Genomic DNA, 15,124 nt, shown 5'->3' with positions numbered 1-15,124 from the left:
TTATTATTAGTGATTACTGCAGTGAGAAATGCAAATGTGCTTCCGTTATTCGCACTAAAGCGATGCAAGTAATATGCAATGCACTTTTGCAAATAATAGAGTCAGTGTCATATTTCAGGTTCTTGATGTTTTCCTTTTTACAGACACTGCGCTGTTGCAATACGCTCACCCGATTTAACCACACATTTCTGATCATGTTTTCAGTTGTTCCACTAGATTTCACTTGGGATCCCTTTTCTCTAGATCTAAGAGATCAACTTAGATCTAAACTGGAGACAAAAGATACGTTCATGCCATGTTGGAATTACCGTAATTATGCTTGTAAAAAGCATTCACGTTCTCGTAGAACTTTTAATCAAAACTATTTTATTCTATGAAAGCTCTGACTTGTACCACCTGACCACTGCAACATGATGCGGAAACCTTCAAAATGGCAACGACTTGGCAACGATAATGGACTATTGTTAATAATGCAAGAACAATCTTAAAATGGACACAACAGAGTTTATTGTATCGAGCACAGAGTTGATTGTCCTGCTAAACAAACTATGTTTATTAATAAGGCATTTGCAAAGCCTTTTTATAATGCAATGCCTTTTTCACAATGACTGTTGCTTGTTGTATTTACAACCACCACTCACATTTACTTCAGAAAAAGTTAAATAACTCCATGAATGCACTGAGACTGTCATCTTCGAATGTGAACCACTGATGGCACTTTCGTCATCCCGTTTCCCAATAAGGCAAGCGCCTTGGGAGTCGTGAAGTGTTTATGCAACCGTGCATGAGAGTGTGTGTCAGCTCAAAGCTCTGGAAAAGATGAGTGCTTCACAAGAGTGTGACATCACTCTGCACTTGCCAACAAGGTGCCAACTCCTCCACTGAAGGACCATGATAATCTAAGCGGCCCGCAGCACATGACCGATAAGTGAAGGCTCCAGTTGGTCTTTGTGCTCAAAAATGGTGGTGTTTTTGAGTCTACGGGCCAGATGAGGCGTGAAATACATCATAAAGTCCCACGTTGGCCTCTCAGATCAGACCTCAAGGCCTGTTCACCGCCTCTTAGGAAGGAGGCACAAGTTTATCCAGTGGTCTCTTATTCCTCCCTTTCTTCTCCCTCTTCCTTTCCCTCTCTCAGGGCCTGCCTTCGCCTGCCCCCTTCCTCTTTCTCTCTCTCTCTCTAACATTGGGTCTCTTTGACTGAAAAGGTCTGGAACAGATTAGGAGCAGAGCTGCAGCATCGAGAGGCCTGGCACCGTCTCAAGTCCATCTAGATGTGCAGCTGAGAACAGTTCTGCCTGCGCTGGGCCTCACGCGGGCTGGGAAGGGGGGGGTGGGTTAGACAGAACGAGAGAATGGCCAGACTTGAGTTCTCAGTTAAAGGAGTACAATCCTACTCTACTCCCTGCTCGAATTACCCAAGCGTCTCCAATGGTGAGCGGAGACCCAGACTGGACCTGTCAGGTTAGCAACATACTTAATCTTAAGTATTTGAGGTTCAATTGGTGCAAGAGAAGGAGCCAACGTTCTTCTAACTCATTTAAAGTTGCATTTTTGAAGCCGGTGGGATAAAGTTCGTCCAAACGTCTGCAGTCCAGCAACCTCAATGAGAGGAATCGAGGGATTAAAACACAAACACAAAGGTTATAAAAATATGCCAACGCAAGCAGTTACATAAAACCGCACGGGAACGCCCAAACATTCTAAACTTGTGGCAAGGAATGAGTTAACCACGTCGTCTACCCCTCTCGCCGTTCTCCCCCTCACATTACGTCTGTAATTCAGAGGCCCACCAGGCTTGTCCGCTGAACACTTATAAATCTTCAAAGGGCTTCACCCACCAGAGCCGACCCCCCTCCCTTTTTGTCTTTCGCTCTTTCTCTCTTTCTCTCTCTCTCTCTCCTGCCTGACCCAGCCCTTCACAGACTTCTTACCACTTTACCCACGACCACTTGCATGTTTTGGTGTATGCTTGCACACAAAAACCCATTTTGTAGATGCGGATTTCGGTCAAAAACGGGGCAAAAACATGCTTGTTCATACATGAGGGAGATAGTGAGATAGTATCCCAGGGGAAAACTCCTTTGGGATGAAGCAAAAGCACCTCAAGCGTGAGTAACTCAAAGTGACATAAGTAGAAGCCTTCATCTCTTTGTGAGCCTTACGTGCTCATAGAAAGAGATTAAAGAGAGGGACTGAAAGGGGTAGAAAAAGGACAAACATCTTAGTCTGACAACCTTTCGGTGAACCATTTATCTTGACAGCAAAAACAGATGATTAGATTAATGTGACTATTCCACTGCTTAGATATGTTTCATCGCCTCTGCGTATGGATTATGGATGCATATCTGAACGGGGGGGTTTAGGGAACGGCATAATCAGATGCAGTTTGAACTAGTTTGCGAGTGTGTGTGTTTGTGTGCGAGTAAAGGGATCACATAGCAGACTCTTGAGTGTGGAGCAGTTTTGGCTAACCTCAGTATGAGTCACAGGAAGCAGGAATACTCTGTGAATAGTGTGCCACAAAAACGCATACACACACACACACTCACTCACTCGCTTTCATACACACACATTGTCAGAGAGCAGTCATCTACACTCGGTCTGTAATCAGCATAATAATAATAAAGCAATAAGCAACAGTTACAGTGATTTTACCACGGTGGAAGTGTGTTCTCAGGACTTTGAGCGCCTAACACCCCTTATCAATGATGAAACCACTGCAATGATCGACCTCAGGTATAGTGATAGATGATTTTCTTTTTACAGACACACCGAAACCGAAATTAAAGTTGTCATTGAACCGAAAACCGAAACTAAAAATAATGTTTCAGTAATTAACTTTAGTCATTAACTTTAAAACTCAGTATGCTGCTCAGGGTGTTTGGTTTACAGCTGATAAAACTATAATAGTAAAGTTCTTCGGCAACAAGCCGCCTCTTGATATTTTACCTGAACAAATTGTACATTTTGCTATCCTAGTTTCATTTTTGGCTACGTGCATCCCATATTGCTGACGTGTTTATCTGTTGTAGCTTATCTAAGTTGTTTGCACAACATGCCACTGAGGACGTGCTAACTGGTTTGGTCAATGCAAAACCATTTAGTCAAAACTGATTTTTTTATTTTGCAGTTTAAGCTGAATATTTTCGCTTGCCGAAACATCAATGCTTCACTACTCAGGTGGCTTATTCTTTTATAAAATGGCGACAAGAGCAGCATGATAAGAGACCAATGATCAATCAAAAGTACAATTAATAAATTTTGATTATTATAAACTTTTAGGATTTAAAGCTCACCGTAACGCGGGTCGAGTCGTGGGTCCAGCCAAGAGGTGGTTTTGTTTTTGTGATTGATGTAGTAGATCTCTCCTTCTGAGGTAATAGCTTGCTCCCAGCCTTCAGGAAGAGGTCCTGAGAGAGAACAGTCAGGGTACAGTGAATTATCCAGTACTAACTGAAATTCTTATGTTAGTAATTTGTTTGGCCACAATCCACATTTTTCATTCCACATTTTCCCCAGTGTTAACGTTCTTCATCCAAGTAAATAGTACATGAGCTACTGCCTACATACTGTAGAAACTATGAAGGAGGCATTGCCAAGATGGCTGCTGAGTTAACTGACTTGCCTGGACTTTGATTGCACATCCCTTATTTGTCTGATTTGGTGGTTTCAGTTTCCAATAGCAGAATTTTGTTAGTGCGTCCGCCTCCCATGCCCAGAGCTCCGGTTTGAATCCCGCTCGGAGCAGGGCGAGTAGAACCGGAGGGGTAACATTGGTGCCGTGACCCGAATGGGCGTAAGGTTTAGAGGGGTAACGGAGGCCAGCTAGTTATAGCTATGCGAGTAAACCTCACTCCCCTGGACTAAAGAGGTGCACTGGCTAGAGACGCTGGAGGCTGCCGGTCCCATGCCGGAAACTAGGGATGCTCCGATGGATCGGCCGCAGATTGGTATCGGCCTATAATCACATTCTGTGACTCGATCGGTAGTCGTTAAACTTGGCTGATCTCACGAACCGATCCCAATTTGATGACGTCAAACTTTAGCGCCGCAGTCACCTGTCATGTTCTAATGAAATATCACAGGGAGGAACATTGGCTAAATAATCCAACGAACCTGATTCGCTGCCTCTGTCATCTGCTCTCTGTGTCGCTGCTCTCAAGCAGCTCCTCCACTTACACACACACACTTACACACATACACACACACACACAGCGACAGGGAAACTGAGCGTGTGTGATTACCTGCATCTGTTCTTCTTCAGGTCATGCCATATATTCGTGAAAAAAAAATCAGTTTGCCATCAGTTGTCAGAAGATGAAAACGATATCTTTGTCGTTGTATCCTTTCAATACTTAAGGGGATTTCCCATGACTGGCATCAGCGCTGCTCAATGCATTGAATCAATGCCATTGATCTCTATGAAGTGAAACATCCGCTTCAGCGTTACCCAGGTGATGCGTTGCTCGTCAAGTGAGCCTCATGAGCACTCAAAGTTAAATTAATCTCAACACCAAGTTGACCTAGAATGAATGGTTTAACAATGACTCGCTCATAAAAGACAGTCCCTCGCCCTGCTGGCGTAACACTGTAACTGCACTGACTGACAGCCTGCAATTAGGTTCAGTTTTAAAGTCTTGTAGGCTCTTTAAAAAGCCAAATGGATAGTGGTTTATGTGTAAGCGCTGTTTTTAAAGACCTATTAAAATGTTCATTGTAAAATAAATATTTGTTGTGCTTATTTATGTGATTTTCAATTAAAACAACAATCACTGTAAATAATATAACCAAAGCAACATCTGTGGTATTACTTTATCAGTCAACAGCGAGCTTTCATATTAATTATATAAAGCTTGAATGATCGGGATTGACCGATCATGACATCGGTAGACATACTGGCTACAAAAAATCCTGATCGGAGCATCCCTACCGGAAACGCCGGTTCGAATCCCACTCAGAGCGGTGCAAGTAAAACCGGAGGGATTACATATAAGCATGATAGATAAGGAAAAGACAAGACTACCATGTTATAGAGTGCAACAGTCAGGTTCAGGAAAGTAAAAATCCCATTAATTTTCTCCATAGGGGATTACATTTTTTGCAGTTTCCAGGACCAAACAATGTATCGTACTTTGCAATCCAAAGAATGGCATTAAAGTCTGAAGGGAATGCCCTAAAACACTGAAAGGGACCGGTCTTGTCTCAGATCCTGTTGAACCTCCCATAAGCTGACTCCAGGTCTGACCCTGGTCACTATTGTATCTCCAACCAGACATGTCTACCTTACCGTCAACTGCCATTCACATGCATTGATTTGCATTTGTCTGCACTGATAAGATTTCTTCGTTTGCCGAGGTAGAGGCAGGGTTGGGTGTAAACAGAGACTGCTACACCCGTAGAATTAGCATGAGAATGCTGGGACTGAGAGTGTAGTTTTAAATATGAAATGAGTGTCTGGAGCTGCTGACCTGAGGCAGGGTTCATGATGTTCTGTTGCTGGACAGGCACTGGGCTGGGCGGGGCGGCCTGGTTCATCTGCAGGAGGGCCTTGCGCGGGTCCTGCCAGGTGGTCGTCTGGTCATGATGGCTATGGGGACACACAGATGTACATTAAGAGACTATTAAGCATAACTATGGTGACTGAGTTCTGAATCCTAATGAGCTGCCTTCTTTGGCTGGACATATTGGGCCAAAACAAAACTGGCAATTTTAAATTAGGGCCACAGAATGAAAAAAATATATATTTAAAAACTATTATACGTCTATAAGTGATTACATTTGCTCTTGTTCTAGGCTGCATAAATACTTTTTTTGATATGCACATTTTTAACCTCTTTTCTGCCAATATATAATGTATTATTTTGTACCACAATAAAAAAAAAAGTATAAATAATATTTAAATAAATATAAAATAATAATATAATAAAGTTTAGCTACATTGAATACAATTAAAAGTAGATTATTTAAAGGGATAGTTCACTTTGAAATTAATTTTTGATATGTTTTAGCTTACCTCAAGGGCATCCAAGATGTAGGTGTCTTTGTTTCCGCAGTAGTTTCAATTTTGATATTTTTAGGTCAAACCGTTCTTGTCTGTCAGTCATATAATGCAGGTCTATGGTCACTGTCTCAAAACACAAGCACAGAGTCCAAATTAAAACAATTCCCCACGTCCAAATGAAACAATTCCCCATCATAAGTACACATTGATGGCCTAAGACACGAAACGAGCGGTTTGTGTGAGAAAACGAACAGTATTTATATCGTTGTTATCTCTTGATCGCCGTCAGATCATTTGGACGTGTGCTGTTTTCAAGAGATAACAACGATATAAATACTGTTCGTTTTCTCACACAAACCGCTCGTTTCGTGTCTTAGGCCATCAATGTGTACTTACGATGGGGAATTGTTTCATTTGGACGTGGGGAATTGTTTTAATTTGGACTCTGTGCTTGTGTTTTGAGACAGTGACCATAGACCTGCATTATATGACTGACAGACAAGAACGGTTTGACCTAAAAATATCAAAATTGAAACTACTGCGGAAACAAAGACACCTACATCTTGGATGCCCTTGAGGTAAGCTAAAACATATCAAAAATTAATTTCAAAGTGAACTATCCCTTTAACATATGGACTGATTATTTATTAAATGTGTTTCTTTTTATGTCATTGCTTTTCTTATGTTGCCCAAAATGTAAGTCTAGGTAGGCAGCACCCTAGGTTTTAAAATACAGCCGATAACAATGTATGGATTTATGAGAATATAAGGCATGTTAACAAAGGTGCGTCAAGGGCAGCGTACTACCATATAAACAACTGTTATATATCCCACATTGGTTTATTTGATCCAAACCGAGCGCTCAGATAAAACTCCCGGCAAGTGGAACTTTTAAAAGATCTTTGTAAACACCCGAACACCGATCCATTTGGACAGCATCTCAGCCCTTTAATCTGTATAAGCAAAAGCGAGCAAGAACCAAACATCTCCGAAGCCTCCTGCAAGCAAAGTGTAAATGATGGTCTGTCCTGTTAGCAATGAAATAGCCAATCATTTCGTCTGGCCCCGTCTGCTAAAAATAGGCTCTTATGAAAGTCTATTTTGTAAACTTTACAATTGCCACCCACTCTTGTGTCAGACCTGCTGATGTATTGCTGTGTAGGAGGGGGTGTGGATAACGGTGAACTCTGACCCAGTTTACATGTGATTTGCCTGCGTGCAGTGGACTGAACCGGTGTCATCTGTGAATGAAGTCACCGATTACTGTGTAAGGTCAGTGATGAATAACACGGTTACTGGAAAACAAATCAATGAGTCTAAAAGGAGACACTGAAGCTAAACTTACACCCTTCTGTTTATTCAGATCTTAGACAGCAGGGTGGCAGTGAGAGAAGAGTTGCTTGACTCACTGTTGTTTTCTCTTTCACTGCAGTTTATCACTTAAAGGTTAAGCAGTCTATGCTGGAAAACAGGGGGGGCTTTTGGGCCTAAATCTCAACTTGAATAGTCATTGAAATGACCAGTCTTAAACTATTCACCTACAAATCCAACATTGCTGTGCTTTCTAGCTCACTATCACAGTACATTTCACATGATCTAATCTCACAGCTTCCTTGAGATCAAACCTGACAACCCTTTTCCTTCCTAAACACTAGCTGCTAATCTTTACACTTTCTTTTAAACAAAAGAAGTCTTCCAAGAAAATGGTTTTGGGTGTCCTGAAGGCACATGCACGCAATTTACGAGCAGTGTTTGGGATGGAGTGGGTGTTTCAAAAGACCCACGCTTTGGAGGTGACGCAAGTTCTGTCAGGTCGACGCAACTACAGCCAGTGCGGATTATGCGCTTTAGTTTATAACTCGAAATATTGCTGTAGGTAAACACTACTGAAAGAAGCCGTTTTATGCAACTTCAGGACAAATCAGGCGGTTGCGAAACGCTAATGAACACTAATGAAAACGGGCAGCAACACTTGGTGTTAGAGGCATTTCTAATGATGGCTTTGTTTGGGCTTGTTGCTCGATTAAGATGTAGAGCTAACACAGGAAAAGGCCCCTCTTTTTCCCGCTCCCACTCTTTCTCTCTCTCTCTCTCTCTCTCAGGCGAAGGCCTGTACATTCAGGCAGGGTCAGTCATGGGTCTCCTCCCAGGAGGTTTCTTTCTCTCCCTGCCTGTTCCAACACACTGAAGTGTCAGGCTCTTTAACAATCTGGCGCCAGTTTTACAAAGCTTTCACCTGCTGGACAAAAGCTCAGACCAAGCTACGACCCAAAACCCTAAATGCTATTCACTTGTTCCTCTTTCCCCCCCCCCCCAGCTCTGCTCTCTTTCCCCCTATTTAAGACAGGTTTTGTCGCTGAAAACGTGAGATTTGCATGTATTGAACTTGACTAGACTAAAGACGAATAAATCCATTTCAAGATTATTGGCATCAGCCGATAAACATGTTTGATTTGCCAATAAACAAGTTTCGCTGCCTCCTAACATCTACTTGACAGCCTTGTCAATAAATGAAAAACAATGTTGTTTTAACGTGCATTTTTTGTGTGTATTTTACATAAACATTCTGAAAAAATGTGTTTAAATTTAAGCGAATTGATGTACACGTCACTGACATAATATAATTGAATTATACAATTCTAATATAGAGTCATCAATCAGTATTTTAAATTGCAATGTTGTGATACATTTCAAAATGACTTAAAAACTTTGTAACATTATAAAATGTCTTTACTTTTACTTTTGAATTGAATGCATTGTTTTTACAAAAAAAAAAAAAAAAGTAATGTACATTGATAATACATAGGTATCAGTATATTTATAAAATACTGGCATTAATACATTTCTAATATTGCAAATTGCTATTATATTGACCATCGACTACTTGCTATTGGCAGCAGCCTTTGAAAAACCCATATTGTTTGGCCAATAGTCTTGATAGATTGGCGGCTGACCACTAGTCTACTGGAAGAGAGACCGCATAGAAAAATTAATTTCGCAACTTTCCAACCGGTTTTGTTTGCAATACAAAATTTGCAAGACTCTTTCTTTCCCATCATAAACAGTCCTGTGACAATTTTTCCCCGCCGTCACTTTCTCTTCGCCACTAATTAGTCACTATTCCGCCATCACTGCCTTATGAGAAAGGGAGGGAGCAAGAATAACAAAAAGAGGAGAGAGAGAAAGAGAGAGACTGACTCAGCACTTCACCACCCCCTCTTCTCTAAGCTCCCTCTTGTTTATGCTTTACTGATCAAAGGAACTGACAAAAACTGCCCCTCTCCCACCCACCTACCAGTAAGCCACCCTACCCCCAACCCACACACACACACACACACACACACACACTCCAGGAAAACAGCCCGGGCCGCAGCAGACGAGGAACAGGGGCCTCTTCAGGAGGGTCACAGGGGAGGGCCCGAATGACCGTCAAACAAAAAGAAAAGGCCACAGAGGAGGAAAAAACGAGCGCGGAAGCAATCCCTCAGAACTCCATTGGCTGTGTGGATTGCTGTGGTCCTGTTACACTTTATGTCACCCCAATCCTCCCCCCTCCTATTGCTGCTGGAAACTATGACAGAGACACAGGGAGAGTGAGGGAGGGAGAGGCGGTGAGAGTTAATTTTAATTGGAGCACAGGATGTCGAGTACGAAGATCTCTTGGGTTTCAGACGCAGGCGCACACACTCACGCAGGTGAGCTTTATTAGCCCCGAACGCTCTGCCCACACGGTGCCCTTTCTAGGCAAAACAATGACGCTTATGTTTAATTCAGTGGCAAAATTATCCAGACCAAGAATTATCGCCCGCAACCAAAACGAACGACAGATTAGTTACAACGTGCTGTTTTCTGACAACGCTTCATATGCAAGAAATCTGCAAACAAACTTCAAGCTAAAAAAGTTTAACACATATAGGCGACTGCCTTCTTATGTAGCATCATAGAGTGACTGCACTTTTCAACAGCATAGTGCAATTAAAAATACCTATTTGCATTCATTAGAGGATTGCATTCTTGGTGAAGGGATCTCTTAGAAAGCAGTGAGTTGCCTACCTTCTGAACAGACTTCAGGTCTGTGATGCTGCTCTCTGTATAGGCACCTCACTCGCTTTTGGAACAGAGCAAATGTGTTTTTGTAGTCAGTCTGGGTCGGAGCCCTAACCATTGCGTCACTCTTGAGCGTCTGCTCATGCAATGTTCTCTTTGCATTTCCAGCAGACACACCAACACACTTCAAAATTCACAAAATCAGCCAGACTGACTTCCCTTTACTCAGCGGGAAAGTACCGGGAAAATGGGAGGACAGTCAAAAAGCAGCCAAAAGTAACAATAATGGTGAAAGCCATATGCATATAATACTTAAACTGTTATTTATTCATAATGCCATCATGCCTGCTGTTAATGAATTGAAGGCGTGTTCACATTTACCGAAGTTTCCGAGCGAATCCAGCCATTCCAATAGGAATCCACACAACTGGGAGTTGTGTGTGAGGGTGAAAAGTTTTCCACTATCGACTTTTTGACAGTCCTAATCTCAATGGGTAATGGGCCATTTTTTTTTTTGCACACAAAAGTTTGGAATGTTAAAATGTAATTATCATGACCTTGGAAAAAAAGGTCCATTTTAATGAAATAATGACCTGTAAAAAGGCCCATTATAATGAAATTATAATGACCTGAAATGTCACCATTGTAACTGCACCATTAGAGACAATCATAATAGATTATGCCAGTACATTCAACTCAACTTTACCTAGCTAACCGCAATCAATCAATGACCACTTCAGATAACTGATCAGTGCAGTGTAATGAGGCTGACTGCACATTCACACCAAACAACTAACACCAATGGCAACGGCCTCCTAAACTCCCACAGGAAAGCATCATCGCTGTCACGGCTCCCGCTCTGGGCCATTACAGATCGCTCTGGGCCACCAGCTGAGAGGCGTTATTGAGGATTATGGGGCTAGGGATGGAGACAAAAGCATAGACAGGATAGACGACCGCTCGAGAGAGACCCCCGCAAACACCCTCCAGAGCTTCAAACATCAGATTCAGCCAGACGACTGCAAACCTTCTTTCTGGAGCACTACTTCCATCACAGACTAAGCACTGAAAAGACAGACTGGGGGAATGACAAACAGACAAAGAGAGGTCTACAACCCTGGGACCAGGCTTTTGCTTTATAGCCAAAAGACTAGGAGAGCGGAGGAGGGATTCTGGCACTCAAATCACATTGAGCCATGACCACACAGGAATCACTCCATGACACTAAAGGAGACAGTGCCCTATAGAAGCTCACTTCCTAATTTCCTCTCCAGCTGTTATCAGCGCTCATGAAACCAGAGAGCGCTGGAGGAGGAGGAGGTGGTGGTGGAGAGGGGAGGTTAGCGAACTCACGGCACTGGGCATAGACCCACCCAAGCGCTCAACATGATTGATGGCCCAATTATCAGGGCCCTGTTTATTGTGCTGCAGTTATTTATAACACAGCAGAGCTTAAGGTGCAGCGATGAATGCTTCTCACAGTCGCACTCAACTTCGCCAGCACTGAATGTTTTCCACTTTGCCTAAGAAATAACAAATATTGACCTAAAAATATGAGAGCGTATACTGGATGAGCTGAAAGTGGCAAGAGATTGCATTCCCTATTCTCCAATTGCATGCAGAATCTGCATTCTAGAATTCACTAGTGAAGGCACATTTCTGGTAAAACACAACTTATATTCACACTTGGCATGTTTGGTTGGATTAAAACGAACCCTGGTGTGATTGCTCGGTTAATGCGGTTCATTTGAATACGTGTGAACGCTTCCAAACAAACTCTGGTGCGGTTCGAGTGAAATATGAACACAACACGGACCAAAGACACGTGCACGAATCAAAAACGGGTCATGATGACTCAAGATGCGACCCTAGAAAGGACAGAATGCGTTTTTTCTCATGATGGTCGTGATGTTGCCCATCACAGTTCAGTACAGGCATCAGAACCGCGTCTCCTCGCAGCAGATCTTCGTTTGTGTGTGTGACGGAGGGATTCCTGCCGCTGTTTTGACTCCTTTACACATTTTATAAGCTCTTCACGAGTTCTCAGCTGGTCATAATACCATCATATGTAGGCTACGCACATACAACCAGCGCATTTAGCCCAGAGTACAGCATTGCTTTGGATGTTCGTAAGTTCTGTCGTGAAATAGACTAAATAAAAGCCGTCCAGTAAGGTTGTGAACACATCCCTATGCCTTTAGGTATGGTATCTTTAGGTCCTGTGTTAAAATGCAAATGTGAACGCTAAGTGGACCAGGAGTAAAAGGTTTTGCTTTCGTTGTTTTTTAACTTGAATATTCTTTTAAACTATTGGTCAATGAATATTTGTTTTTTTGTGAGTAGGGTCAATACATAATTCATTTCTCACTAAAATAATTGAGTACTTCTAAACTACTCCTACACTACAACCGTGTCAGATCCTCACAAAGACTCTGTACATTAGCTTAGCATAACACACAGTCTCTAATGAGGCCACCGAGAGGCAGCCATTATGAATGACTGAATGCTGCTAGTCAGGACAGAAAGAGGACATCAGACCTCAGTCAACTCTCCATTTCTCCCTCGCGGCAGAGCGAGCAAGCGTGCATCAGGACGGGTGGATGAGTGACTCGGCTTCCGTCAGCAGGACATCATCAGGAGAGATTATTGAGCGACCTGCTGACCTCTGGCCGGATTTAAGTTCCTCTTTGAAGGAGGGCTCATATCACAGAGACCAGCGGACAAAGCAGCGAGTTAACAGAGTCAAAGAGAGAACGAGAGAGAGATGCTAGAGAGAAACTTGGGTAAAGGTTATGAAGTTCTCAAACAATTGCAGGCAAGCTATACTTTAAAAGGTGCAGTGAGCGATTTCAGAGAAACATTGTTGATATTTGAAATCAACCCAAACAAACACACCCCTCACTTCATTGCTCCGCCCCCAAAATGCACGAACACGCAATGCAAAAGTGGATGTCTCCTCATCATAGCAGAAGCGAAGCAAAATAAAGCTTCGCGAAAAATAAAGCGAAGATGACGAACGATCGACATAGAAGAACAAAAAATGACCATACAGTACACAAGATTTTGTTGTTAGTCGCCAGCAGCTCCAGACAAGGCACTCAAAACTGTCCTGTTACTATAGATAACATTACAAAAACAGCATATCTTGGTTTCTTTGAAACAGCAAATCCAATGTTGCTCACGTACGGAGCAGAAACAACTCAACCATGCCATCCACTTTCAGGCCTTCCCCTTTGGTCTCCAGAATGGGAAAGCTTTCTAATATTAACATGGGTCCTAAAGCTCTTGCCTGATCATAACCCTTCTTTGTCCAGTGATATTCTTCTTAACTTTTCTCTTTTGTAATGTCTCTCAGCCATCTCTCTTTCTACAGTCTTTCTTCAAACCCCCCTCCTGCTCACTCACTCTCTCTCCTCCCCATCATGAGTGGCCACGCCCCCTACTGCTGATTGGCTCACTCTCTCTCCTCCCCCATCATGAACGGACACGCCCCCTACTGCTGATTAGCTCACTCTCTCTTCTCCGCTATCATGAGTGGCCACACCCCCTACTGCTGATTAGCTCACTCTCTTTTCCCCCGCTATCATGAGTGGCCACGCCCCCCTACTGCTGATTAGCTCACTCTCTTTTCTCTGCTATCATGAGTGTCCACGCCCCCTACTGCTGATTGGCTCAATCGCTCTTCTCCGCTATCATGAGTGGACATGCCCCCTACTGCTGATAGGCTCACTCTCTCTCCTCCCCCATCATGAGTGGACACGCCCCCTACTGCTGATTGGCTCACTCTCTCTCCTGATTGGTTACAAGTGGGTTGTGCAGCTCGGTCTGATCCACTTTCAACAGCGTTTCTCAGAAATCACTTACTGTGATTTTAACATTTAATGAATTTTACATTCTTTGTCCTTTTTGTGCATCAAAGAAATGATATACCATTAACGAGAAACCAAGAACCAAAACACCGTAAAACTGAATGTGACATTTAACATTTGCTGTGCTGTTTGGTAAATGTAAAGAGTGTTTGGACCGAGTCGCTGGTCTGAATACATAGGCAGGGGTTCTTCTTGAGGCAGTTTGTTCCGCCGTGACAGTAGGAGCATTGATGTCTGGGGCAAAGGTGTTACATCAGGACTAGGTAAACACTGGTCTGGCTAACTCTGCCATCTATATGTACACACACACACACACACACACACACACACACACAGGAAAGGGGCTTATTTGTGTGTGGTCAATAAAGCCCAAGCTTGACAAACACACATTTGCTCAGAGTAAATGCTTCACACTAGATGAGCTGAGAAATGAATCCACCCTGACCTGGGAAACTAAACATTACAAAAACGAGGCCACTAAATCTATGACTTAAAGCAGTATCTAAATGAGTCTGCGCTTCACGTGACTTGGAGTACAATTAGTTCAGAAGTCAATTTAGGCTCAAATGTGAATTATATGTGTAATATTGTGATTTGAATATCTAAAATTAGGGGGGCATACTTCATCTCATTTGATTAGACTGTCATTTATTTATAACCTGATGGACACAAACCAAAATTATTCAATTATTACTATATGTAACAGCTGAATTAAGCACAAAGGCTCAAAATAGTAAAACTATCATTTTAAAATGATACTGAATTCTGAGTCACGCTTGTCGTAAAATAGTTAAATATAACTATTAATTATTATTATTAGTAAAATAGTTAAAAAAACACTGATTCGTGACTCGTTTGAGACACTGTTTTGTATCTCTTTGTTGCGCTCACATCAAAACAACATTAAGCAGTCCTGTCTACTGATATCTACTGCAGTACGACATATTAACAGTATAACAAAATTTCTCCCGTCCGTCACACAGTATTTACCAGCATTATACCGTCCAACTCTAGGAGATAGGCCTATACAAAGGCCTTGATCATGCATGAAACAAAAGTATGATTGTGGTCTGGGTTTGTGGGAAGGACAGCCTCTCCGTGTGATGTTGATCACATTTGCAATAGCAAACTTTCCCTCCCTTCACCCGTCCTCCACACAAATGTGCTACAAATGGAGCTAGGAAGAGAGGCCTGTCCCAGATGG

General features: G+C 42.5%; 1 protein-coding gene across 2 annotated transcripts in view; it reads right to left on the bottom strand.

Moving 5' to 3' along the window:
• Nucleotides 1–15,124, bottom strand: part of yap1 (Yes1 associated transcriptional regulator) — a 34,626-nt gene that overhangs the window by 8,661 nt on the left and 10,841 nt on the right. The window contains exons 3-4 of one of the 2 annotated variants that reach the window (XM_084409174.1): nt 5,472–5,590; nt 3,300–3,413 (exon numbers count right to left, since the gene is read on the bottom strand). In XM_084409174.1, the coding sequence (XP_084265300.1) occupies nt 3,300–3,413; nt 5,472–5,590 (233 nt within the window). The remainder of the gene's footprint in view (nt 1–3,299; nt 3,414–5,471; nt 5,591–15,124) is intronic. The other variant, XM_084409175.1, reaches the window with a different exon arrangement.

This window comes from Rutilus rutilus (genome assembly GCF_951802725.1).
Source record: "Rutilus rutilus genome assembly, chromosome: 5".
NCBI lineage: Eukaryota > Metazoa > Chordata > Actinopteri > Cypriniformes > Leuciscidae > Rutilus > Rutilus rutilus.
This window is presented reverse-complemented; position numbering and strand designations above follow the sequence as displayed.